The 27,622-nt window shown below is 51.1% G+C and overlaps 1 protein-coding gene and 1 long non-coding RNA gene across 2 annotated transcripts in view; both read left to right on the top strand.

Moving 5' to 3' along the window:
• Positions 1-4,889: 4,889 nt before the first annotated feature.
• On the top strand, positions 4,890-20,839 carry LOC140718874 (zinc-binding protein A33-like). Its single transcript, XM_073033140.1, has 6 exons — positions 4,890-5,476; positions 6,565-6,660; positions 7,357-7,590; positions 17,114-17,136; positions 18,138-18,256; positions 19,191-20,839. The coding sequence occupies exons 1-6, from the start codon at positions 5,075-5,077 to the stop codon at positions 19,715-19,717; spliced, it is 1,401 nt and encodes a 466-aa protein (XP_072889241.1). The 5' UTR covers positions 4,890-5,074; the 3' UTR covers positions 19,718-20,839.
• Positions 20,840-24,046: 3,207 nt separating this feature from the next.
• Positions 24,047-27,622, top strand: part of LOC140718884 (uncharacterized) — a 9,913-nt gene continuing 6,337 nt past the window's right edge. The window contains exon 1 of the long non-coding RNA XR_012096827.1: positions 24,047-24,343. This is a non-coding gene — a long non-coding RNA (uncharacterized lncRNA). The remainder of the gene's footprint in view (positions 24,344-27,622) is intronic.

Below are 27,622 nucleotides of genomic sequence, written 5' to 3'. Positions count from 1 at the left end.
GGTGGGTCAGTGGGTGGAAGTGTGGTGGGGTGGGTCAGTGGGTGGAGATGTGGTGGGGTGGGTCAGTGGGTGGAGGTGGGGTGGGTCAGTGGGTGGAGGTGTGGTGAGGTGGGTCAGTGGGTGGAAGTGTGGTGGGGTGGGTCAGTGGGTGGAGATGCGGTGGGGTGGGTCAGTGGGTGGAGGTGTGGTGGGGTGGGTCAGTGGGTGGAGATGTGGTGGGGTGGGTCGGTGGGTGGAGATGCGGTGGGGTGGGTCAGTGGGTGGACGTGTGGTGAGGTGGGTCAGTGGGTGGAAGTGTGGTGGGGTGGGTCAGTGGGTGGAGATGTGGTGGGGTGGGTCGGTGGGTCGAGATGTGGTGGGGTGGGTCAGTGGGTGGAGGTGGGGTGGGTCAGTGGGTGGTGATTTGGTGGGGTGGGTCAGTGGGTGGAGATGCGGTGGGGTGGGTCGGTGGGTCGAGATGTGGTGGGGTGGGTCAGTGGGTGGAGGTGGGGTGGGTCAGTGGGTGGAGGTGTGGCGGGGTGGGTCGGTGGGTGGAGGTGCGGTGGGGTGTGTCGGTGGGTGGAGGTGTGGTGGGGTGGGTCAGTGGGTGGAGGTGTGGTGGGGTGGGTCGGTGGGTGGAGGTGTGGTGGGGTGGGTCAGTGAGTGGAGATGTGGTGGGGTGGCTCAGTGGGTGGAGGTGTGGTGGGGTGGGTCAGTGAGTGGAGGTGTGGTGGAGTGGGTCAGTGGGTGGAGGTGTGGTGGGGTGGGTCAGTGGGTGGAGGTGGGGTGGGTCAGTGGGTGGAGGTGTGGTGAGGTGGGTCAGTGGGTGGAAGTATGGTGTGGTGGGTCTGTGGGTGGAGCTGTGGTGGGGTGGGTCGGTGGGTGGAGGTGTGGTGGGGTGGGTCGGTGGGTGGAGGTGCAGCGGGGAGGGTCAGTGGGTGGAGATGTGGTGAGGTGGGTCGGTGGGTGGAGGTGTGGTGGGGTGGGTCAGTGGGTGGAGATGCGGTGGGGTGGGTCGGTGGGTCGAGATGTGGTTGGGTGGGTCAGTGGGTGGAGCTCTGGTGGGGTGGGTCGGTGGGAGGAGGTGCAGCGGGGAGGGTCAGTGGGTGGAGATGTGGTGGGGTGGGTCGGTGGGTGGAGGTGTGGTGGGGTGGTTCGGTGGGTGGAGATGCGGTGGGGTGTGTCGGTGGGTCGCGATGTGGTGGGGTGGGTCGGTGGGTGGAGGTGTGGTGAGGTGGGTCAGTGGTTGGGGGTGTGGTGGGGTGTATTAGTGGGTGGAGGTGTGGTGGGGTGGGTCGGTGGGTGGAGATGTGGTGGGGTGGGTCAGTGGGTGGCGATGTGGTGGGGTGGGTCAGTGGGTGGAGGTGGGGTGGGTCAGTGGGTGCAGGTGTGGTGAGGTGGGTCAGTGGGTGGAAGTGTGGTGGGGTGGGTCAGTGGGTGGAGGTGTGGTGGGGTGGGTCTGTGGGTGGAGCTGTGGTGGGGTGGGTCGGTGGGTCGAGGTGTGGTGGGGTGGGTCGGTGGGTGGAGGTGCAGTGGGGAGGGTCAGTGGGTGGAGATGTGGTGAGGTGGGTCGGTGGGTGGAGGTGTGGTGGGGTGGGTCAGTGGGTGGAGATGCGGAGGGGTGGGTCGGTGGGTCGAGATGTGGTTGGGTGGGTCAGTGGGTGGAGCTGTGGTGGGGTGGGTCGGTGGGTGGAGGTGTCGTGGGGTGGGTCGGTGGGTGGAGGTGTGGTGGGGTGGGTCAGTGGGTGGAGATGCGGTGGGGTGGGTCGGTGGGTCGCGATGTGGTGGGGTGGGTCGGTGGGTGGAGGTGTGGTGGGGTTGGTCGGTGGGTGGAGGTGTGGTGAGGTGGGTCAGTGGTTGGGGGTGTGGTGGGGTGTATTAGTGGGTGGAGGTGTGGTGGGGTGGGTCGGTGGGTCGAGATGTGGTGGGGTGGGTCGGTGGGTCGAGATGTGGTGGGGTGGGTCAGTGGGTGGAGATGTGGTGGGGTGGGTCAGTGGGTGGAGGTGGGGTGCGTCAGTGGGTGGAGGTGTGGTGAGGTGTGTCAGTGGGTGGAAGTGTGGTGGGGTGGGTCAGTGGGTGGAGATGCGGTGGGGTGCGTCAGTGGGTGGAGGTGTGGTGGGGTGGGTCAGTGGGTGGAGATGTGGTGGGTTGGGTCAGTGGGTGGAGGTGGGGTGGGTCAGTGGGTGGAGGTGTGGTGAGGTGGGTCAGTGGGTGGAAGTGTGGTGGGGTGGGTCAGTGGGTGGAGATGCGGTGGGGTGGGTCAGTGGGTGGAGATGTGGTGGGGTGGGTCGGTGGGTGGAGATGCGGTGGGGTGGGTCAGTGGGTGGACGTGTGGTGAGGTGGGTCAGTGGGTGGAAGTGTGGTGGGGTGGGTCAGTGGGTGGAGATGTGGTGGGGTGGGTCGGTGGGTCGAGATGTGGTGGGGTGTGTCAGTGGGTGGAGGTGGGGTGGGTCAGTGGGTGGTGATTTGGTGGGGTGGGTCAGTGGGTGGAGATGCGGTGGGGTGGGTCGGTGGGTCGAGATGTGGTGGGGTGGGTCAGTGGGTGGAGGTGGGGTGGGTCTGTGGGCGGAGATGTGGTGGGGTGGGTCGGTGGGTGGAGGTGTGGTGGGGTGGGTCATTGGGTGGAGGTGTGGTGGGGTGGGTCAGTGGGCTGAGATGCGGTGGGTTGGGTCAGTGGGTGGAGATGTGGTGGGGAGTGTCGGTGGGTCGAGATGTGGTGGGGTGGGTCAGTGGGTGTAGATGCGGTGGGGTGGGTCGTTGGGTGGAGGTGTGGTGGGGTGATTCGGTGGGTGGAGATGTGGTGGGGTGTGTCAGTGAGTGGAGGTGTGGTGGGGTGGGTCAGTGGGTGGAGGTGTGGTGGGGTGGGTCAGTGGGTGGAGGTGTGGAGGGGTGGGTCAGTGGGTGGAGGTGTGGTGGGGTGGGTCAGTGGGCTGAGATGCGGTGGGTTGGGTCAGTGGGTGGAGATGTGGTGGGGAGTGTCGGTGGGTCGAGATGTGGTGGGGTGGGTCAGTGAGTGGAGATGTGGTGGGGTGGCTCATTGGGTGGACGTGTGGTGGGGTGGGTCAGTGAGTGGAGGTGTGGTGGAGTGGGTCAGTGGGTGGAGGTGTGGTGTGGTGGGTCAGTGGGTGGAGATGTGGTGGGGTGGGTCAGTGGTTGGAGGTGGGGTGGGTCAGTGGGTGGAGGTGTGGTGAGGTGGGTCAGTGGGTGGAAGTGTGGTGGGGTGGGTCAGTGGGTGGAGATGCGGTGGGGTGGGTCAGTGGGTGGAGGTGAGATGGGGTGGGTCAGTGGGTGGAGATGTGGTGGGGTGGGTCGGTGGGTGGAGATGCGGTGGGGTGGGTCAGTGGGTGGACGTGTGGTGAGGTGGGTCAGTGGGTGGAAGTGTGGTGGGGTGGGTCAGTGGGTGGAGATGTGGTGGGGGTGGGTCGGTGGGTCGAGATGTGGTGGGGTGGGTCAGTGGGTGGAGGTGGGTTGGGTCAGTGGGTGGTGATTTGGTGGGGTGGGTCAGTGGGTGGAGATGCGGTGGGGTGGGTCGGTGTGTCGAGATGTGGTGGGGTGGGTCAGTGGGTGGAGGTGGGGTGGGTCAGTGGGTGGAGGTGTGGCGGGGTGGGTCGGTGGGTGGAGGTGTGCTGGGGTGGGTCGGTGGGTGGAGGTGTGGTGGGGTGGGTCAGTGAGTGGAGATGTGGTGGGGTGTCTCAGTGGGTGGAGGTGTGGTGGGGTGGGTCAGTGAGTGGAGGTGTGGTGGAGTGGGTCAGTGGGTGGAGGTGTGGTGGGGTGGGTCGGTGGGTGGAAGTGTGGTGGGGTGGGTCAGTGGGTGGAGATGTGGTGGGGTGGGTCAGTGCGTGGAGATTTGGTGGGGTGGCTCAGTGGGTGGAGGTGTGGTGGGGTGGGTCAGTGAGTGGAGGTGTGGTGGAGTGGGTCAGTGGGTGGAGGTGTGGTGGGGTGGGTCAGTGGGTGGAGATGTGGTGGGGTGGGTCGGTGGGTGGAGGTGTGGTGGAGTGTCTCAGTGGGTGGAGGTGTGGTGGGGTGGGTCTGTGGGTGGAAGTGTGGTGGGGTGCGTCAGTGGGTGGTGTGGTGGGGTGGGTCTGTGGGCGGAGATGTGGTGGGGTGGGTCGGTGGGTGGAGGTGTGGTGGGGTGGGTCATTGGGTGGAGATGTGGTGGGGAGTGTCGGTGGGTCGAGATGTGGTGGGGTGGGTCAGTGGGTGTAGATGCGGTGGGGTGGGTCGGTGGGTGGAGGTGTGGTGGGGTGGGTCGGTGAGTGGAGGTGTGGTGGGGTGGGTCAGTGGGTGGAGGTGTGGTGGGGTGGGTCAGTGGGTGGAGGTGTGGTGGGGTGGGTCAGTGGGCGGAGATGCGGTGGGGTGGGTCAGTGGGTGGAGATGTGGTGGGGAGTGTCGGTGGGTCGAGATGTGGTGGGGTGGGTCAGTGGGTGTAGATGCGGTGGGGTGGGTCGGTGGGTGGAGGTGTGGTGGGGTGGGTCGGTGGGTGGAGATGTGGTGGGGTGGGTCAGTGAGTGGAGGTGTGGTGGGGTGGGTCGGTGGGTGGAAGTGTGGTGAGGTGTGTTAGTGGGTGGAGTTGTTGATCTGCCTTACTGCTTGGGGAGAGTAACTGTTTTTGTCTGGTGGTGCTGACGTGGATGCTACGTAGCCTCCTCCCTGATGGGAGTGGGGGAACCCTCCATGAACAGGGTGGGTGGGATCCTTCATGATGTTATTGGTATTTTTGTGCCGGCTTTCTGTATATGATTTTTCTGCACTTTCCTTGATGGTGAGTAGGCTGTTGCTGACGGGTTGTTTTGACACGCCAGTAGAGTGCGCCGCAGGGCTGTTTCCGAACCATAACGACGTGTTGGAATGCGCTGAGTCCCAGCCCTTCAATTCACCATCTACTTTACATTTCATTGTTTACCTGTTATTGTTACTCGGCGAAATGGTCTGATCTCTGAAGAGTCTGCAAGACAGGCTCGGGACTTGTGGCAAAATAAACCAACTGTAATTCCACGTCCGCAGCCTCTCAGAGGTCACACGGGGTCAAAACAGAGTCGGACTCTTCCGCTCAGAGTTGAAAGTGAAAGTTCCGAGTGGGGGAGAGAGGACCGAGATGGCTTCTGCAGACTTTGTCCAGGAATTAACGTGTCCCGTTTGTCTGGAGGTGTTCACCGAGCCGGTCTCCTTGGACTGCGGACATAATTTTTGCAGAGCGTGCATCTCTGAAGTTTGGGAGAAAGTTTCGGGGGATGTCTCCTGCCCCCAGTGCCGGCAGGTTTTCGTCCAGAGGAACACCAGGCCCGCTTATATCCTGAGCAACATCGCAGAGCAGGTCTGGCAGCTGAGGGTGGGGACGGCCGAGCGGACGGAGGAGTTTGTCTGCCGGGAGCACGACGAGAAGCTGAAACTGTTCTGCCAGGAGGAGCAGGAGATGATCTGCCTGGTGTGTGGCCTGTCGGCGCAGCACAAGATGCACAATGTCATCCCGATAAAGGAGGCAGCCCAGGCGCTCAAGGTGCGAGATCACCCGCCTGCCCTCCCTGCCGTGCGGTCGGGGAGAGGGGCGGGTGGGTAAGTACAGGGAAACGGAGAAGGGAAACTTGAGAGGGGTGGAGGGCGCAGTGGGAGGGGAGACGAGGAGACAAGGGAATGCCCGGTTTGGGTACACGGTTGGAAGGAGAGGGACTAACAACGTTCGAGGTGGATGGGGGAGGAGGCAGGGGTAAGAGTGATGTTGCAGAAGGAAGGAACGGGCTTTTGAAAGCGGAGGAAAGTAGAGAATGTGGCAGGAGAAAAGGGAACGAAGAAACGGTGAGAAGAAGAGGAGGGAACACCTGACGGGTGAGAGGTTGTAAGGGAGGGGAGGCGGGGTATCTATCATCCAGGCTATGCTCTCTCTCCCTGCTGCCATTGGGAAGGAGGTAGAAGGTCAGATGTCACCAGCTGGGGAAGAGTATAGGTTCCTGAACCAGTGTGGATAACTTCAGTCACCTCAACACTGAACTGATTCCACAACCAGTGGACTCACTTTCAAGGTCTCGACAACTCATGTTTACTGTTTTATTATTTGCATGATTTGTCTCCTTTACACATTGGTTGCTTGTCAGAATTTGCTATTTCATAGTTTCTCATAAATTGTCTTTACATTCTTGAAAATGATTGTAAGAGAATCAATCACAAGGTAACATGGCGACATGCAAACACTTTGATAATAAATTGACTTTGAACTTTATCTGGTCGAATTGGGAGGTGTGGAGGGGGGAGGTCGAGTTGAGGCCGTGGACGGTGGAGATGGTTCTGGTAGATGAAGGCAATTAGAATCCATTGGAGATGATAGAATGGGAGGGAGGTGGGGAGATGGAGAAAAAGGTAGGATGATGAGGGGACAATATTGAGGAAGGGAATAAGTGAGAGACTGGAAGATGAAGGGTGAAGGGGAGATGAACATGAAGGGTGAGAAGGCAAGAGAGAATGATTCTATTTCCCCCATGGGTTCTGGGAATATCCCCTCAGTCCTCTGCCCCCCCACTTCATGGTCAATAAATGCCAGCAACCTGGGAAGGCTCCTTTCTCAGATCTTCTTCTGTGTCTTCTGACTTTCAGGAGAAGTTGGAAGAGTCACTGAAGCTACTGCAAGAGCAAATGAACCAGAGTGCTCAGAGTAAGCAGGCAGGGGAGGCTGTGATCCTGCGGCTGAAGGTAGGAATCGTTCGGTGTTCATGGATGGTTCCCTGGGTTACCTGTCCAGTTTCCTCCCACAGGCCAAAGACATTTCAGTTGGTCATTGTAAATTGGTGATCAGGTTAGGGATAAATCAGGGTCACTAAGCATCATGGCTTGAGGGATTTTTCTACGCTGTATTTTAATCAGACAATAAAGAGACTGGCAGTGACAGGTCCTTTCCAGTTGTACGATGCTGTTCCACAGCAAGCTGTAAGCAGCTGACTGTAAGTAATTCCTACCATGAAAGGAAGGCTGGACTGTTTTCATCACCTGACCTTATCATTTGACATGCTGAGTTAGAGACTGGGTTCTAAATGTTGTGAAATGTCCCGTGTCACTTGTTTCCTACCTCCACCCAAACATACATACACACCTGACATAAAATGCTGGAGGACAGCCAAAGGCTCTCAGTCAGAAATGTCAACTGCACATTTTCCCATTGATGCTGCCTGGCCTGCTGAGTTCCTCCAGCATTTTGTGTGTGTTGTTTGGATTTCCAGCTTCTGCAGATTCTCTCTTTGTGATTTGATACATATGCACCCCCGGTATCCTTTGGAGATGCAGGATTCATGACCACTCCAAGCAGCACCGAGTTTGCTTCTTAGAAAATAAATCATTCAAACTGATGAACTTGGTTTGGCCGGTGACTCTCTGCTAACCTCTCTGATCCAGGAACAGGTGGATGGACGGAGCTGTGAGATCAGGGCTGAATTTGAGAAGATGCACCAGTTCCTGCGTGAGAATCAACAGCAGATGGAAGCAGAGCTGCAGAGAGAAGCGGACAAAATCCTAACACAACTGGAAAACAATTTAAAGAGAATAGTCGACGAAATCTCTTCCATTGAAGCAGTGATACAAGGTGTAAAAGCGAGATTGGAGATTCAAGATCCCCAAGGGCTCCTCAAGGTAAAAGATGTGTCGCATTCTTGTCTGGGGATCTAAACAGTCTGATATATATTTGGGAGTGAAATTAAATATGTTGGAAAATAGGGTGAAGACTGGTTTCCCGAGTGCAGTCAGTTCAATAGAAACTCAGAAGCAGTCAGAGACTAGGCAGCGGTGGGCTCACACCCTGCCCTTGCCTTCCCGGCCCTGGGTTTGACCACTGTGTCAATGCTGGAATGGAGATGTGTGGGAATCCCAGTGTAGTTGCTTGACACATCACCAGGTGGCGCTCTCAGCACGATGTGAGTGAGGATTAGTTTCGGTCAAACAAATAGCATGGCGGGGTGTGGGGTTGGCATGGTAGCGTAGCGGTGAGAGGGACACGATTACATCTCGGGGTGTCGGAGTTCGGAGTTGAATTCCAGGGTCCTCTGTAAGAAAGTTTGTAACCCTTCCCATATGCATGTGTGTTTCCTCCCACAGTCCAAAGACAAACCGATTAGTAGGCTAGTCGGTCATTGTAAATTGTGCTGTGTTCAGGCTGGGTTAAAGTCGCTGAGTTGCCGGGTGGGACAGCTCACTGGGCTGGAACGGCCTGTTCCGCACTGTGTGTCTAACTACCGGTAAATTAAGTGTGGAAACGGGGAGAGGAATGAGCTGCCCCGAGTCACAATGTTTCCCGTGTCTGCTCGTTCTGCTCCAAATACCCCTTTCCCAAAACTGGTCCCACCTACCCCTCCCCTGTGTAACAACCAACTCTGCTTTAGCCCGTGGCTGCTTCTGATCGTAGCTCCACCAGTGCAGTCCCCAAAAGCTCCCACCTTTCTCCCCCCCCTATCCCATCTCCCTTCCCCTCCCCTCCCCATCCTCCCCCGTCTGTGCTTTGCTCTCCCTACCACTCCCTCCACCTCTTCCTTCCCATCCACTGCATCCCACTAGCCTGCCTTTCATCCTCTGCATCAGGACCATGAGAGAAGGAGAGAGCTGGAGTGATGCATCCCTGACAGAGACCCTCCACCCTCCAGCATTTTGTGTGAAACAGTTTACCCAGTATTCTGTGTGTAAAGGTTCCTGCTGTGTTTTAAGTCTATAAGACATGGGAGCAAAATTAGGCCATTCGACCCATCGAGTCTGTTCCACCACTCTGATCCATCCTCTCAAACCCATTCTATTGCCTTATTCCCGTAACTTTTGATGCTCTGATTAATCAAGAACCTACCGACCTCCGCTTTTAATATACCCCGTGACTTGGCCTGCACAGCCGTCTGTTCCAATGAGTTCCACAGATTCACCACCCTCTGGCTGAAGAATTATTCCTCACCTCTGTTTGAAATGGAAGTCTCTCAATTCTGAGGCTGGGCCCTCAGGTGGTAAACTCCTCAACGACAGGGAACATCCTCTCCACATCCACTCTATCAAAAGCTTTCAATATTCGACAGGTTTCACTGAGATCCCCTCTCATTCTTCTAAACTCCAGTGGGTACAGGCCCAGACACTCAAACGTTCCTCATACGAAGCGACACACACCGAATGCTGGAGGAACTCAGCAGGCCGGGCAGAATCTATCGAACAAAGTGCATTTGATGTTTCAGGCCGAGAACCTTCAGCAGTGCAGGAAAAAAAACAGATGAGGAACAGATTTAGAACAGGAGGGGGAGAGAGCGACACGAGGTGATAGGTGAAGCTGGGAGAGGGAGGGATGAAGGAAATGGCTAGGAATTATTTGGTGAAAGAGATACAGGACTGGAGAAGGGGTATCTGATAGGAGAGAACAGAAGTCCATGGAAGGAAGAAAAGGGGAGAGGAGCACCGGAGGGAGGAGATGGGCAGGTAAGTAGATAAGGTGAGAGAGGGAAAAGGGGATGGGGACTGTGAAGGAGATGGTGAGGGAGGCGTTGCCATTATGGGAAGTTCGAGAAATCAATGTACATAGCATCAGGTTAGAGGCCACCCAAATGGAATATAAGGTGTTGTTCCTCCAACCTGAGTGCGGCCATGGATTGAGAAAGTGGTCTCCCATCTACGTCGGGTCTCACCATTATACAGCATGCCACACTAGGAGCACCGGACACAGTATAAAACTCCAATAGACTCACAGGTGAAGTGTCGCCTCACCTGGAAGGACTAGGGCCCTGAATGGTAGTGAGGGAGGACATGCAGGGGCACGTGTAGCATTTGTTCCACTTGCAAGGGTAAGTGCCAGGAGGGAGATCAGTGGGGAGGGATGAATAGACAAGGGAGTCACAAGGGGACAGATCCCTGTGGAAAGCAGAAAGTGGGGTGGGGAGGGAAGGATATGCTTGGTGGTGGGATCCCGTTGGAGGTGGCGGAAGGTTTGGAGAATTATGTGCTGGACGCGGAAGCTGGTGGGGTGGTAGGTGAGGAGAAGAGGAACCCCATCCCTGGTAGAGTGGCGGGAAGATGGGGCAAGAGCAGACGTGCGTGAAATGGAAGAGATGGTGATGAAGGAAGGGAAGCCCCTTTCTTTGAAAAAGAGGACATCTCCTTTGCTCTAGAATGAAATGCTCATCATGAGGGCAGATGCAACAGAGATGGAGGAATTCAGAGAAGAGTATAGTGTTTTTACAAGTAATAGGGTGGGAGGAGTTATAGTCGAGGTAGCTGTGAGAGTCCATGGGTTTATAATAGACATCAGTAAATAAGTTATCTCCAGAGATAGAGACAGTGAGATCGAGAAAGGGGAGGGAGGTGTGGGAAATGGACCGGGTAAATTTGAAGGCAGGGTGGAAGTTGAAGTGGGTGAAGTTGACGAGCTCAGCGTGGGTTCCGGAGGCAGCAACAACACAATTGTTGATGTAGCGTAGGAAAGATGCAGGACGGTCACCAGTGTAGGCTTAGAACATAGACTGACAGAACGGCAGGCATGGCTGGGACCCATGCGAGTACCCATGGCTACACCTTTTGTTTGAAGGAAGTGGGAGGAGTGAAAGGAGAAATTATTAGGAGTGAGGACAAGTCCTGCTAGGTGGAGGTGGAGGGGAACTGATTGGGTCTGGTGTCCAGAAAGAAACGGAGAGCTTTGAGGCCTGCCTGATGGGGAATGGAGGTGTATAGGGACTGGACATCCAGAGTAAAAACAAGATGATGGGTCAGGGAGCTTGAAATCATTGAAAAGATTCAGAGCATGAAAAGCGTCTTGGATGTAGGTAGGAGGGGACTGAACTGGGGGCGGGGGGGGGTAAGACAACCAAGGTATGGAGATATGAATTCAGTCAGGCAGGAGGTAGAAACGGGAGGTGCAGTGTGCAGGAACTATGAGGTTGGTAGCAGTGAATGGGAGATCCCCAGAATTAATGAGGTCAGTGATGGAGACAGTGGCCTGGTGCTCCTTAGTGGGATCCTGTTCGAGGGGTAAGTAAGAGGAGCTGTCTGAGAGTTGTCGCTGGGCCTCAACAAGGTAGAGGTCAGTATGCCCCCCCCCACTTATCTGCGTGTTTGAGGGTGGGGCTAGGATTGGTGTGGGGGGAGTGGAGAGCCGAGCGTTTTGTAAGGAGTGAGGTAGAAATAGGAGAGAGAAGTGTTAAAGTCTGGATGGTTAATGTCCTGTTAGCAGTTGGCAATGAAAAGGTCCAGAGCAGGCAGAAGACCAGGACGGGGTGTCCAGGAAGAGGAGGAGGGTGGAAGACAGGAGAACAGGTCATCGGTGTGGAGTGGAGAGTCCTTGCCAAAGAAATAGGCTCGGAGACAGAGGCGTGGAAGAAACTCACTGAGGTGTGGGCGCAGGGGGACAAAGGCGAGGCCCTTACTGAGGACAAAATGTTCTGCTTCAGAGAGGCAAATATCAGAAGGAATAGAGAAGGCCCAGGACGGATGAGAGCTGGGATCAGAGGGGTATGGGGGTTGGTAGTGTCTGAGGAGAAGGGCGGTTTGGGGTGTTCAGGGATGGTGGGGTGGGAGGAAGGTGCAGTCTCTGAGGACCCAAGAGCGGGTGGTGGGACCTGAGAGAGACGGGATTGTGGAGTGGTAGTGGGGGGAGGGGAGACGGGGGTTCCTGCGGCAGCGTGTGAACACCCGGCCTGGAGGTCATCGCTGGAGTCGGAGATGGAAGTTGTGCAGTCGGCATTTAGGAGATGTCCGAGGTCACTGGAACCCGCATTGATGGCGGTGGAGTCCGGGTTTTGAACCTGCTCTGGTTCGTTAGAGCCGTTGAAGTCAGCATCAGGGATCACGGACTGGAGACGTCCGGGCCTGACGGCGTTGGAGTGCGCAGGTTCTGTTGTCTGTAGATGGCCGATCCTTCCAGGACATGAGAAAGTTGAAGAGCCGGTGATTGAAAGCGTGGATCTGGCTGAGGATGAAGCAGCGGACAGGTCCATTACGGGTGGAGGAGAAAGAATCCCGGATTTGTGGAAGTGACTGGGATAGGAACACCTCATGGCGGAAAGTGGGAACTGTCTGGTACAGCAGGCAGCGAAGACATGTTCCCAGGAAGGACACATGGCTGAGTAGCAGGTCTGGGTAAGCACGTTGTCAAAGAATCGGTGATCTGAAATCAGCATGAGGGATCACCTGATGGTGATGCAACGTGAGATTTAAAAATAGCTTGGAAGCTTTCATGTTCTTTTTGGCAGTCAACAATCAGACGGGGCCAACAAAAAGTAAAGCGGTGTAAGTAGAGCGGCTGTTGTGAGAGTGGGGCATTGCTAGAGTGGTCCTGATTTGTTCACAGGCTTGGGCAAGCAGTTAGGTAGGTGCGAATGCCTCCAGTAAGCTTTTTCTCTCTGTTAGTACATAGCTAGTGTGCTGAAAATGGATCTAAAGGTATGCTCCTTGTGTGAAGATCGTGAGACTTTCAGCCTCCCTGGTAACTACACCTGAATGAAGTGCACTGAGCGGTATCTCCTGAGAGAGGGTGTTACGGGACTGGAGCTGTGGCTGAAACGGGAAACTGAGGAGGTGATAGATGGGGTCTACAGGGAGGTACTCACCTCTGTGTTGAAGCAGGCAGGTACCTGGGTAACTGTCAGAAGAAATAAAGCTAATAGACAGATAGTGCTGCGTACCCCTGTGGCTGTTCTCCTCGATAACAAGTATACCACTTTGGAATCTGTTTGGTGGGGGGGTGACCACGAGGGGGGAGCTGCAGTGACCAAGTCTCCGGCACTGTGTCTGTCTCTGTGGCTCAGAAGGGAAGTGGGGAGAAGAGGAGTGAAGTGGGGGATTCCATGATTAGAGGAGCAGACAGCAGGTTCTGCGGACGTGAAAGAGACTCCCAGATGGTATGCTGCCTCCCAGGTGCTCAGGTCAGGGGTGTGTCCGATCGGTTCCACAATATCCTAAAGGGGGAGGGTAACAGCTGGAGGTCGAGGTGCTTATTGGTGCAGACTGCGTAGGTAGGAAAAGAGAGGAGGTCCTGAAGAGAGAATATAGAGAGTTAGGCAGAAAGCTGAAAATCTCCAGGGTAGAAATCTCTGAACTGCTGCCTGCGCCATTTAGCATGTCCTAGGTGAGAGGTTCCTTAAAAATGGATGCTGTCTGCTTGGTACATTGTCTTTGAAGATGTCCTCAGTGCTGGGGAGATGAGTGCCCGTGATAGAGCTGCCTGAGTCTGCAACCTCCTGCAGATTTTTTCTGATCCTAGAAAGTGGACCCTCCTCCCAACATAAATTATACACAATCTTTATAAGGAAGAATATACCGGTAATTAAAATGAATTAAATCGTGTTTGCTTTTGAAATTCACAACTGCGAAGCCTCTGCCAGTGATGCCTACACTGAAGAAGTTTAAATCTTCTCTTCGACGGGAGTTCAGTGAAACCCTCTCTCGCTGCTCCCCATCTACAATTCCTTCGGCCCTTCAACTTTTCAATCATATTCTGACCCAGACCCATTATTACAGTCATATACTTCCTTGGAACACGTTTCCACCGCCAACTGACTCCAGTTGGCTTCGGGGTCCATTTTCGAGCTACTCAATTTGGACCTTCTGAGGATCCCAGGTACTCACATTTAATTGACTCTGCCTCCCGTTGTTTCTCCCGTCGAACTTTGAGGGCAACACTCTCCGCCATGAGGTGGTACCTGGCGTCCCTATCACAATCCCTTCCACGCCTGCGGGACATGTTTTTTCCGTTTGCAATGGACTTGTCCGTTATTTCATCCTCCGTTGGATCCATGAGTGCAATTGCCGTTTCTTTGACTTGATCGCATCCTGCAAGGGTCGCAAGATCTTCCATCTGCAGACCCCAGAGCCTACTGGCTCCACCACCAGCAGGCATGGACCCGGCCGTCGATCTCGGCTGCCCCAGCTACCCAGGGCATATAGAAAACCCGGACTCCAGCACCATCAACGCGGGTTCCAACGACCGTGGACAGCTTCAAAGCGATTGCGCAACCACCGACTGAGACTCCAGCCTTGAACTCCAGGCCGGGTCTTCACATGCTGTGATTGTGACTCCCATCTCCCCTTCCCCCACCACCACTCTGCAATCCCCTCTCCCTCAGATCCCATCATCAGCTCCTGGGCCCTCAGAGGCTCCATCTTCCTCTCACCACAACCCTCCCCTCTCCACCGACACCACCAGCCTCCCTGCCCCCTCTGATCCCATCTCTCATCCGTGCCGGGTCTTTACCATTCCCTCCGACCTTCAACTCTCTCAGGCAGAGCGCTCTGTCCTCATCAAGGGCCTCACCCTTGTTCCCCTTCACCCACACCTCAGTGAGTTCTGCACACGCCATGACGCTGAACTCTTCTTCCGCCGTCTCCGTCTCTGAGCTTATTTCTCTGGCAAGGACTCTCCTACCCCCACCGATGACCCCTTCTCCCGTCTTCAACCCTCCTCCTCTTCATGGACACCCCGCTCTGGTCTTCTGCCTGCTCTGGATCTCTTTATTGCTAATTGCCGATGGGACATCAACCGTCTTGACTTCACAACACCCTGTTCCAATTCCAACCTCACTCCTTCCGAACGCTCTGCTCTCCGCTCCCTCCACACCAATCCCAACGTCACTATAAAACCTGCTGATAAGGGGGGAGCTGTTGTTGTCTGGCGTACTGACCTCTACCTGGCCGAGGCACAGCGACAACTCTCTGATACCTCCTCTTATTTACCCCTTGATCATGACCCCACTAAGGAGCACCAGGCCACTGTCTCCTATACCATCAACAACCTTATCAGCTCGGGGGATCTCCCATCCACTGCCACCAACCTCATAGTTCCCACACCCCGCACTTTCCGTTTCTACCTCCTACCCAAGATCCACAAACCTGCCTGTCCAGGTAGACCCATTGTCTCAGCTTGCTCTTGCCCCACCGAACACATTTCTGCATACCTCAACACTGTTTTATCCCCCTTTGTTCAATCCCTTCCCACCTATGTTAGTGACACTTCTCACACTTTGAATTTTTTCAATGATTTTAAGTTCCCTGGCCCCCACCGCCTTATTTTCACCATGGACGTCCAGTCCCTATATACCTCCATCCCCCACCAGGAAGGTCTCAAAGCTCTTCGGTTTTTTTTGGATTCCAGACCCAACCAATTCCCCTCTACCACCACTCTCCTCCGTCTAGCGGAATTAGTTTTTACTCTCAACAATTTCTCCTTTGGCTCCTCACACTTCCTCTAAACCAGGGGTGTAGCCATGGGCACCCGTATGGGTCCCAGTTATGCCTGCCTTTTTGTTGGCTTTGTGGAACAGTTCATGTTCCAAGGCTATACTGATATCCATCCCCCTCTTTTCCTTCGCTACATCGACGATGTCTGCATTGGCGCTGCTTCTTGCACGCGTGCTGAGCTCGTCGACTTCATTAACTTTGCCTCCAACTTTCACCCTGCCCTCAAATTTACCTGGTCCATTTCCGACACCTCCCTTCCCTTTTTTGATCTTTCTGTCTCCATCTCTGGAGACGGCCTATCTACTGATATCTACTATAAGCCTACAGACTCTCACAGCTACCTGGACTATTCCTCTTCCCACCCTGTCTCTTGCAAAAATGTTATCCCCTCACAATTCCTCCATCTCTGCCACATCTGCTCTCAGGATGAGGCTTTTCATTCCAGGATGAAGAAGATGTCTTCCTTTTTTAAACAAATGGGCTTCCCTTCTTCCACCATCAACTCTGCTCTCAAACGCATCTCTCCCATTTCCCACACACCTGCCCTCACCCCATCAACCTGCCACCCCACTCGGGATAGGGTTCCCCTTGTCCTCACCTACCACCCCACCAGCCTCCAGGTCTAATGTATAATTCTCCGTAACTTACGCCACCTCCAATGGGATCCCACTACCAAGCACATCTTTCCCTCCCCCTCCCCCTTTCTGCTCCCTACACGACTCCCTTGTCCACTCGTCTCCACCATCCCTTCCCACCGATTTCCCTCCTGGCGCTTATCCTTGTAAACAACAAGTGCTACACCTGCCCTTACACTTCCTCCCTCACCACCATTCAGGGCCCCAGACAGTCCTTCCAGGTGAGGCAACACTTCACCTGTGAGTCGGCTGGTGTGGTATACTGCGTCCGGTGCTCCCGGTGTGGCCTTTTATATATTGGTGAGACCCGACGCAGACTGGGAGACCGTTTCGCTGAACACCTACGCTCGGTCCGCCAGAAAAAGCAGGATCTCCCAATGGCCACACATTTTAATTCCACGTCTCATTCCCATTCTGATATGTCTATCCATGGCCTCCTCTATTGTCAAAATGAATCCACACTCAGGTTGGAGGAACAACACCTTATATACCGGCTGGGTAGCCTCCAACCTGATGGCATGAACATTGACTTCTCTAACTTCCGTTAATGCCCCTCCTCCCCTTCTTACCCCATCCCTGACATATTTAGTTTTTTTCCCCTCCTTTTTTTTCTCTCTTTCTGCCCATCACTCTGCCGGTTCTCCATCTCCCTCTGGTGCTCCCCTCCCTCTTTCTTTCTCCTGAGGCCTCCTGTCCCATGATCCTTTCCCTTCTCCAGCTCTGTATCACTTTCGCCAACCACCTTTCCAGCTCTTAGCTTCATCCCACTCCCTCCGATCTTCTCCTGTCATTTTGCATTTCCCCTCCCCCCACTACTTTTAAATCTCTTACTATCTTTCTTTTGGGTTAGTCCTGACGAAGGGTCTTGGCCCGAAACGTCGACAGTGCTTCTCCCTATAGATGCTGCCTGGCCTGCTGCGTTCCACCAGCATTTTGTGTGTGTTGCGTTAATTAAAACGAAGTCCATTTTGGTGCAAGAGATCAAAGTGGTAATGGTGATTCTAAACTGATCTGGGTTTGGCTGATTGCTTCAGGAACTGAATGGTTGAAGGGAAGTAGCTGTTCAAACAGTTCAGTTCTTGAGGAGAAGAGAAGAGGGTTTTGAAGGATTTAGAGAAGCACCCTCAGAGTGAAGGGTCTGGCTGTGGAACAGTATTTAAATTCAGTCCTCGAAAGATAATTCAGGAAAAGATGGAATATGGAAAACAATCAAGTGTTTCTGAGCCTTTCCTCTGGGTGAGTGTTTAGCCTTCGTACTCCAGCCCTCACCGTGATTCCTTCCAGAGATTTCAGCAACAGTTTCACTCAATTCTACTCTCTCTCTTTTCCCTCAGGATATTCAAGCCCTTTTGAAGACGTGAGTAAATTTTAGCTGAAATTCTGACACCAGATGCTGTTGTGTCTCTAATGTATATTGGCAATTGATTTATTATTGTTACATTAAACTTTGTTTTAGATGCCTTCCATACAGATTATTTCCTTACAACAGAGTATTGAGATACAGTACTGTGCAAAAGTCTTAGGCAGCCCAGCTATATATATATGTGCCTATGACTTTTACACAGTACTGGTTTTGTTAAACTCGAGTGGAGAACGAGTTTGCAAATCAGATGGGAGCAAAGGATGTTGGGAATGGATAGTATGGAGAGCCATGGGAGGTGAGCAGGACAGGGGGCAGAGAAGGAGTGCCAGGGTGAGGATTGGCACAGGTGTAGACACACAGCCGTGAGACACCGGGCAAGGTCATTTGATTCCAAACAAGTGGTTGACTGATCATTACAGAATGTCTCTCTGGTGCTTCCTACTCCCTCCCCTCTCCCTTCCCCATTCCCAACAGGGATTCCCCTCTCCCTGCCCCCTTCCCAGTCGCAGTCCACAATAGAAACCCATATCAGATTCACATTTATCTGTTATCACTTTGCGATACCCAAAGTTACTATAGTACTGAGGCACTCAAGCTTTATAAATGTGCCAGAAGCTTTTGCACAGTATTGTATTACAATGGAAAACAACAACAAAATGCAGAATAAAGTGTCACAGTTACAGAGAGAGTGCAGTGCAGGCAGACCATAAGGTGTAAGGCCATGACGTGGCAGATGGATGGAGAGGTCTTCAGTCCATTATATCATACAAGGGACTGTTCAATAGTCTTATAACAGCAGGATAGAAACTCTCCCTGAGCCTGGAGGTGAGCTTTGATGATTTTGTACCTTCTATCTGAAGGGAGGGGTGGGGAGAAGAGAAATGTCCAGGGTGGGAGGGGTTTTTGATGACGTTGCCTGCTTTACCGAGGCAGTGAGAAGTGCAGACAGAGTCTTTGGTAATGTGTGTCACTGATTCCTGTCCCTGACTCTGTAGGTGTGAGTTGCCGGTTTCCCGTCCTGGAGTGGTGTCTGTCGATCTTCCTGAGGATGTGGCTGAAGGAAGGTTGAGGTATCTCAAAGTGTGGAAGGAAATGAGAGCCGTGGTTTCACCAGGTACCTTTCTCTTTCTCTGTAATTCCCCTTCTCCCCACTGCCCCGCTGCCTTTTCCCCTGGAATTCCTGATACCCATAGGCTCCAGATCCACTCTCTACATTTATCAGTCACCATCCCTCATCAAGCATGTGTTCAGACTGTGCAACATTTCTGCTACTAACACACAAACCTGACATAAACAATGTTCTGAAATGCTTCCTGACCGTCCCCAACATCCACCCACCTCCTGCCCCTTGTTGTCATAGAGTTCTACTGTACAGTTGGCCCTTCTGCCCACTCTGGCCATCTACTGTACACTAATCCCACGTGCCCACATTCAGCTCATATCCCTCTGTGCCTGGGTATTCACATGTCTGTCTAAATGCCCCTTAAACCTGGCAATTGTATCTGATCCCACCACTTCCTCCGGGAGAACGTTCCGGATAGCAAGCACTCTCTGTGTAAAACATTTACCCCACAGATCACCTTTAAATCTCCTTCCTCTCCCCGTAAACCTCCACCCTCTTGTTTTTGATCACTCTCCCATGGGAAACGCTGCCTGTACCGATACATTTTTGTTTTGGGTTCACGTCTCCAGCATCTACAGTTTAAATAATAAAAGTTCACTCGGCCCTGGCCCCTCACGGGCTGCTGTGTCACTGGGAATGAATGTGTCATGGCTTGTCCCGTTTAGCTTTTAAAAAGAGAACTGCAGCCACATAAAACATCATAGAATCCAGTCAGCTGGGCAGAGGAAGGGGATCGAACTGCCTGTAACAAATAAATCACTGTGACGTTGTACGGTGTTAAACCGGACGGAGGGAGCAGTGGGGATTGAAATCTCCTCCAGGGGCTCCACACTTCCTGGGCTGAGGGAGGAGACGATGCTCATCACTGTCAGCTCAGATCCTGGCCGTTCCACCTGGATTTCTTATCGTAACCATTTTGTTTCAGTGCCAGAGCGGCTGACACTGGACCCGGATACAGCTCAGAATCAGCTCGTCCTCTCTCAGGATCTGATGAGTGTGAAGTACACAGGCAGCAGACAAAGTCTGCAGGATCACCCGAAAAGATTTGAGAAAATATTAAATGTTTTGAGTTCACAGGGTTTTACATCTGGGAGGCACTACTGGGAGGTGTATGTTGGATATAAGACTGAGTGGGCTGTGGGTGTCTGCAGAGAGTCTGTAAACAGGGATAGAGATCACACCACCACACCAGCAGACGGATACTGGGTCATTTATGTATTTTCTAATTCAATTATGATGGGAGATGTCATCTCCCATCTGGAAATTAAACTCCGAAAACTGGGAGTTTACCTGGATTACGAGCGGGGCCAAGTGTCATTTTACAATGCTGACAACATGTGTCACCTCCACACTTACACAGACAGTTTCACTGAGAAACTTCATCTCATCTTAAACCCATGTGATTACGAGACAGGTGACAACTCTGAACCACTCACCCTGCTCACAACGTAACACAGTGGGACACGTTCTCCGAGGTCTCAGATTTCTCTGGACCCACTGAGCAGATCTCACTGCACCGATTCTCTGAAATACAACCAGAAAAAGCCGGAGCACTCAGCAGTGGGGAAACGTGGTTCATATTTCAGGACCAGACCACCATGTGAGAACTGACTCTCTGCCATTGCTACTGACAGGTGAGGCTGTTTATATTGACGTCTGATCTGTAAGTGGGACTTGGTATCTCCTTCCCAGTTCTTTCACACTCTCTCCTACTGACTGCAGACCAGTCTCACATTGTGTTGGAACACACAATCAGCATGAATATGTGCAGATATTCTCTGTGTAATAAACAATTAACCTGCAGAGTGAACTGACAGTGTGTCTGAGCTGGTTATGTCAGGGAAACAGTGAACGGAATGGGAACAAAATGGAAGATGGAGGTTTGGCTTCAGCTCTGCAGGGAGGACAGGGAACTGTTGCTTCTCAGTTTTTTGGGAGATTGCAGCCCAGGTTTGGGCAGAGACATCTCTCCGTGGAATCTGTGAAAGGCAGTGAGTTTGATCCAATTAAACAGAGCTCTTTAAAGCCCAGAGGAGCCAAGGTGGAACTGAGAAAGTCGGTTGAACGGGGTTTGATGATAGACGTTGCCTTCTTGAGGCAGTACCGCGTGTAAATACTACCAGTGTTGGGGAGGGGAGTGTTAGTGATGCATTGGGCAGAGTCCACAACTCTGCAGCTTCTTACATTCCTGAACGTTCGAATAGCTGTGTCAGACCGTAATGCAACCACAGGATACTTTCAACAGGACATTTGCAGATGTTTGTTAAAATGTTTAGTGACAGTCTGACCCTCCTAATAAAGTAAAGCCACCGACTCACCTTCCTTGTGATTACATTCATGTGCTGAGCCTAGGATAAGTCATCTGGTATGTTACTGCCGAGGAATTTTAAGTTGCCGACCCTTCCACTTCGGTGTTCTCACTTGCTGTCTATTTCCCCAACAATTTCCCATTTTTCCATTATTTCTTCTATTGGATCATTTTCTCATTCTCAGTTGAATTACAGACAAACAGACATACTTTACTGATCCCAAGGGAAGTTGGGTTTCGTTACGGTCACACCAACCAAGAATAGTGAAGAAATATAGTAATGTAAGACCATAAATAATTAAATAATAATAAGTTTATCATGCCAAGTGGAAAAATAAGTCCAGGACCAGCCTATTGGCTCAGGGTGTCTGACACTCCGAGGGAGGAGTTGTAAAGTTTGATGGCCACAGGCAGGAATGACTTCCTATGACGCTCAGTGTTACATCTCGGTGGAATGAGTCTCTGGCTGAATGTACTCCTGTGCCTAACCAGTACATGATGGAGTGGATGGGAGTCATTGTTCAAGATGGCATGCAACTTGGACAGCATCCTCTTTTCAGACACCACCATCAGAGAGTCCAGTTCCACCCCCACAACATCACTGGCCTTACAAATGAGTTTGTTGATTCTGTTGGTGTCTGCTACCCTCAGCCTGCTGCCCCAGCACACAACAGCAAACATGATAGCACTGGCCACCACAGACTCGTAGAACATCGTCTGGCAGACGTTAAAAGGCCTCAGTCTCCTCAGGAAATAGAGACGGCTCTGACCCTTCTTGTAGAGAGCCTCAATTATTCACCCCGCCCTGCCCCGTTGTACCCAAATATTTACCAATAACTGTTGTGCAGTCTGTGTTTCTAATACCCTCACCAGGCTGACTTACCCCTCCACAGTACAGGTATCTTTCCTAATGTGGAGTGTTGGAGCTGAGGATGGGGAGAGTTCACTGTGTACAGATCAGAAGGTGGATAATTGGACAATAGATGTTGAGGAGATAATCCCCAGTTCCCATAATCAAAGGTCCCCTGATGTTGGACTAGGACATAATGAAATGTGTTCTGATATTCCAGACACCTGCTGGAAAACAGACATCGGAGATCTCTGCTAGACTTTCCGCCGCTCACCATAATCAAATGTCCTCTGATACTAGTCATTGCTGCCCCAGGGAAACAGGACTAGGATGTTACAGTGCAGAAGACGGGCAGCCTCTGGGCAGACAGACCCCGCAGAATGCAGTGTGGGTATGACCAGTTCTGACTGTAGTACTAAGTAAAAGTCGGCCAGGACACCAGGGTCAATGTCGGAATTTCCTACAGCATGGAGTTCAGTACTTGGTACTCACTCCCAATGCAGGTCTGAGATTAATGAATCAGAAGTTTGTAGGTGATAACTCTATAAGTCACAATCTACCTCGTTAGGACCTCGCATCTTATCATTTACCCGCATGCACTTTCTCTGTAAATGTTAACTTTGCATCTTTAATCTGTATTCTGTTATTGTTCTGCCTCTAAACACGGTGTAATATTTGATGTGTCTGAACAGTGTGCAGGGCTCTGTGTCTTTTCTCTGGTCTCAGTACCTGTGGCAATATCATTTCCACGTGTGCAGCCTTCTCAGGGTCAAAACACTAGGTGCAATACCGCCACCTGGTGTCCGTACGGAATATAACCAACCAAGCCCCCGGCAGCGCACACAAAATGCTGGAGGAACTCAGCGGGCCAGACAGCATCTATGGAAAAGAGCAAAGAGACGACGTTTCCAGCCGTGACCTTTCACGAGGACACAAAGCCTGTCACCGCAGGCTCAAAATAATAAATCAGCCGAGGAATTCAAGAGAAACGGCATTACCCAGAGACCGGAGGGTGTCTTTATATGGAGGGTGCAAGCCAAACCTGCTGATACCATTATTGTGGATTAAGAACAAGTGTAGAGCATTAGGACTCCCGGTCCCTGTCTTGCCGTATTTATATGTGTCGAGAACAAAAAAGCAGGCAGGTAAAAAATCATTGTACGTAGACGCCGCCCACCGTGCAAACACCGTTCACACCACGTAAAAAGCCCCCCCCCCACAGTTAATCTGATGAGCCATTCTAGTGATCCGCCGCACCTCCTCTATTACCCCCGTTACTGCACTGCAAAAACCTTCAAGTGCATTTTATCATCTGACATTGTAAATACAAACTGGTATTTATATATTAAGGCACATTTTATTTCTTATACGTATTTAACTTCCAGCTTTACTATTTACATAATTCTATATTATTGCTGTTTCCTGTTTCATGTCATATCCTGACCAACACACCACAGCAAATTCCTAATACATGTAAATGTATCTGGTGAATAAAGTTGTTCCTTGATCAACAGGGTCGTAGCTGATCGGCTGAATTTTCTTCCTATGCAAGCATCAGTCTAACTGTGTCTTAAATATTTATACAATGAGGTAGCCCCTACTGCTTCCAAGGGCAGAAAATTCCACAGACTCAACACTCTCTGGCTTTACAGGGCACAGGTGAGGCCTCACCTTGAGTATTGTGAACAGTTTTGGGCTCCTCACCTTAGCAAAGCTCTGCTGGCATTGGAGAGGGTCCAGAGGAGTTTCACATGGATGATTGCAGGAATGAAAGGGTTATCATACGAGATCAAGGGACAGAAAGCAGATTCTGTGGACACAAAAGAGACACCCAGATGGAACGTTGCCTCCCACGTGTCTTGGATCGATTCCACAGAACTCTAAAGGGGGAGGGGGGTGACAGCCGGTAGTCGTGGTGCACGTTGGTACAAACCACATAGGTAGGAAAAGAGAGGAGGTCCTGAAGGGAGAATATAGAGAGTTAGGTAGAAAGCTGAAAAGCTCCAGGGTAGAATTCTCTGGATTGCTACCTGTGCCGCTTAGCATGTCCTGGTTGAGAGGCTCCTTACTAAAGGATGCCTTTTTTTGATGCACCACCTTTTGAAGATGTCCTCAGTGCTGGGGAGGCGAGTGCTCCTGATAGAACTGCCGGAGTCAGCAACCTTCGGCAGCTTTTTCTGACAAACAAGAGAAAATCTGCAAATGCAGGAAATCCGAGCGACACACACAAAATTCAGCAGGAGCTCAGCAGGCCAGGCAACATCTATGGAAAAAAGTCCAGTCGCCGTTTCAGGCCGAGACTCTTCGGCAGGACGAGTGCGATGCAGCTCTTTCTGATCCTAGACAGTGGCTCCACCATAAACACAATTTAAAAATAAAATATTCACAGCTTTTATGAGGAAGAATATAACTACAACGAAGACCATTTTAGTGCAAGAGATCAAAGTGGTGACGGTGATGCTAAACTGATTTGGGTTTTGCCTGTCCTGACGAAGGGTCTCGGCCCAAAACGTCGACAGTGCTTCTCCTATAGATACTGCCCGGCCTGCTGTGTTCCACCAGCATTTTGTGTGTGTTGCTTGAATTTCCAGCATCTGCAGATTTCCTCGTGTTTGGGTTTGCAGATTGCTTCAGGAACTGAATGGTTGAAGTTCTTGAGCAGAGGAGAAGAGAATTTTGGAGGATTTAGAGAAGTAACCTCAGAATGAAGGGTCTGGCTGTGGAACAACATTCAATCCTCGACTGCTAATTCAGGAAAAGGTGAAACATGAAAAACAATCAAATTATTCTGAGCCTCTGGGTGAGTGTTTAGCCTTCGTACTCCAGCCCTTGCCGTGATTCCTTCCAGAGATTTGCAGCTACAGTTTCACTCAATTCTACTCTCTCTTTCGCTTCAGGATATTCAAGCCCTTTTGAAGAGGTGAGTAAATTTTAGCTGAAATTCTGAGACCAGGTTGCTGTTGTGTCTCTAACGTATATTTGCAATTGATTATTATTACATTAAGCTTTGTTTTTCATGTCTTCTATACAGGTTATTTCTATACAAAAGTTTTTTCAATTATTGTCTGTCCAACATACTGTTTCCCTGACACCTGAAAATTACTTCAAGGGTTTCTCCAGGGAAAAAAGTTTGAAAAAGGCTGCATATATTGGCAATTGATTTGTTGTAACATGAAACTTTGTTTTGCTTGTCTTCGATACAGATTATATCCTTACAACAGAGTATTGAGATACAGTAACCATATATCATATAACCATATAACAATCACAGCACGGAAACAGGCCATGTCGGCCCTTCTAGTCCATGCCGAATGCTTACTCTCACCTAGTCCCACCGACCCGCACTCAGCCCACAACCCTCCATTCCATTCCTGTCCATATACCTATCCAATTTTACTTTAAATGACAAAATCGAACCTGCCTCTACCACTTCTACTGGAAGCTCATTCCACACAGCTACCACTCTCTGAGTAAAGAAATTCCCCCTAGTGTTACCTTTAAACTTTTGCCCCCTAAATCTCAACTCATATCCTCTTGTTTGAATCTCCCCTGCTCTCAATGGAAAAAAAGCCTATCCACGTCAACTCTATCTATCCCCCTCATTATTTTAAATACCTCTATCATCCCCCCTCAACCTTCTACGCTCCAAAGAATAAAGACCTAACTTGTTCAACCTTTCTCTGTAACTTAGGTGCTAAAACCCAGGTAACATTCTAGTAAATCTCCTCTGTACTCTCTCTATCTTGTTGACATCTTTCCTATAATTTGGTGACCAGAACTGTACACAATAAACAATAAAGTTAGAAGTTAAATATGAATATGAAGTAAAATGTGTGTAAATACATAAATGCCAGCTTGCATTTACAATGTAAACAGGATGATAGAAAGTGGTTGAAAGTCTTTACAGTGCAGTGCAGTGAGGGGGGTAATAGACAGAGGAGGTGTGGAAGTTAATGAGAATGGATGAGCAGGTTAACTGTATAGTGGGAGAAACTTTTAACATGGCATAGCTTTGTTTTAATAGCCCGATGGCACTGTCTGGAAGGGAGTTTGCATGATGGCCGGTGTCCGTAATGATTTACTGGTTAGCTTCTTTGTTCTCGACTCAGGCGTTGAATTGACTTTATTTCTTACATCATTCACATACATGAGGAGTAAAAAACTTTGTGTTACATCTCTGTCTAAATGTGCAATGTGCAATTATAGTAATTTGTAATAAATAGAAGAGTCAATGTAATATGGAGTACAGTAAAATCAGCGTGAGTTCGTCAGTATGACGTCCCGGGGGAAGAAACTGTACCGGAGCCTCTTGGTCCTGGCTTTTATGCTGCGGTACCGTTTCAAAGATGCAAAGATGGCTGTCAGGACTGAGGGGCCAAATTGAACATTGACGAGTACAGCCCAGGAACAGGCCATTCTGCCCACAGTGTTGTGCCAAACCAGCTAGAAAGCAAATCAAACACGCCCAAACACTAATCCCTCCAGCCTACACCTTGTCCTTATCCCTCCATCCTCCTTATATCCATGTGCCTATGCAAACATCTCTTAAAAGCCTCTATTTGCCTCGATCAACATAACAGGGAGCGCATTCCATGTGTCCACAACTCTCTGAGTAAAAAACTTACCCCTCACATCCTCTTGAACCGACCCCCTCTCGCTCTCAATGCATGCCCTCTGATGTCAGACATGTCAATTCTGGGAAACATATACTCTCTGTCTATTCTGTCTATGCCTCTCAAAATCTTATACACCTCTATCAGATCTTCCCTCAGGCTCCAGAGAAAACAGCCCAAGTTTATCCAGCCTGTCGTGATAGAACATGCCTTCTAAACCAGGCAGAATCCTGGTAAACCTCTTCTGCACCCTCTCCAATACCTCAACATCCCTCCTATAATGCGGTGACCAGAACTTTGTAAATACTCCAGATGTGGCCTCACCAGAGTTTTATAAAGTTGCAACATAAACTCTTGTCTTTTGAGCTCAAATGGTCGACACTTGTTTTTCTTCCACAATAATTGTATCAGAGGGTTTGCTCTGAGCCCCCCCCCCCCCATGTAAAAGCAGCCTTCTGTCTCCGGGTAATGCCGTTTCTCCTGAATTCCTCGGCCATTCCCCATTCTCTTTGACATTTATTCTACTTTACTTCATTTCATAATTCAATCTTTTTGTTCTACATGATTGATTTGAAATATGGGATACTGTGATCACACTACTGTGATTAAAATGTAATGTAATTCGTATTACTTGTATCCTTATGAACTTTGTGTTTATATCCATGCAATTTATATAATATTACTAAAAATATTGAAAGAGAAGGAGACATTTTACCATGAGGCAGGAGACTTCAATGCATAAAAACAAGAATGGTCAGGGTGGGATACAGCTTCTGCCTTCAGGCCATTAGGCTTCTGAACTCCCTGCCACATTGCATTCAAAGTGTCACTGGTTAACTTGTTCTGAAACTCACAGTACTTCATTTATTCACTTAGTTTGTTATTTACGTGTGATTCATCTGTAGATATTATCCTTACCTTTACAAATTATTGTGCGTTATGTGTTCTACTGTCCTTTTACACCCTGGTTTGGAGAAAAGTCTCCTTCCCCTATATATTATATGATTATGTACTTTATATATACATGTATATAGTTAAACGCAATAAATTTGACATGACATTTTGAGCTGACGGTGGAACGGGGCCATACTCTGTACAGACACCAGGTGGCAGTGCTGCTCCACATTAATCCCTTCCCACTGTCTAGCAAATGGTTCCCATAAGAGGAGCGAACGACGTGATCCTGGGGACCTGAGATTAATTCGTGAGGTTGGAAGGGGGCGGCGTGGGCAATACGGAAATGTGTGGTTTGCATGTGGCATCGGCAAAACCTTGCAGTTTGTCACTGGCATTATCAGTAGTGGTGTTAAGACTCTTGCAGATTTCTGTAGATGTATGGAATCTCCAACACACAGAATCGAAAGAGATTGCAGAGCCGGCTCGATCACGGGCACTACCCTCCCTACCATCGAGATCACTTTCGAGAAGCAGTTCCTGAAGAAGGCGGGATCCACCAGAAAGGACCCTCGCCGTGTCTCTGGGACTGAGTCTGGTTCTGTGGCTCAGAAGGGAGAGTTCGGGAGAAGGGTTCAGTAGTGATTACGGATCCCATAGTTACGGGAGCGAACGGGAGATTCCGTGGATGT

The sequence above is a fragment of the Hemitrygon akajei genome, chromosome 2 (assembly GCF_048418815.1).
Source record: "Hemitrygon akajei chromosome 2, sHemAka1.3, whole genome shotgun sequence".
Lineage (NCBI taxonomy): Eukaryota > Metazoa > Chordata > Chondrichthyes > Myliobatiformes > Dasyatidae > Hemitrygon > Hemitrygon akajei.
Note: the sequence above shows the minus strand (reverse complement) of the source record. Positions and strands in the feature narration are given on the sequence as shown.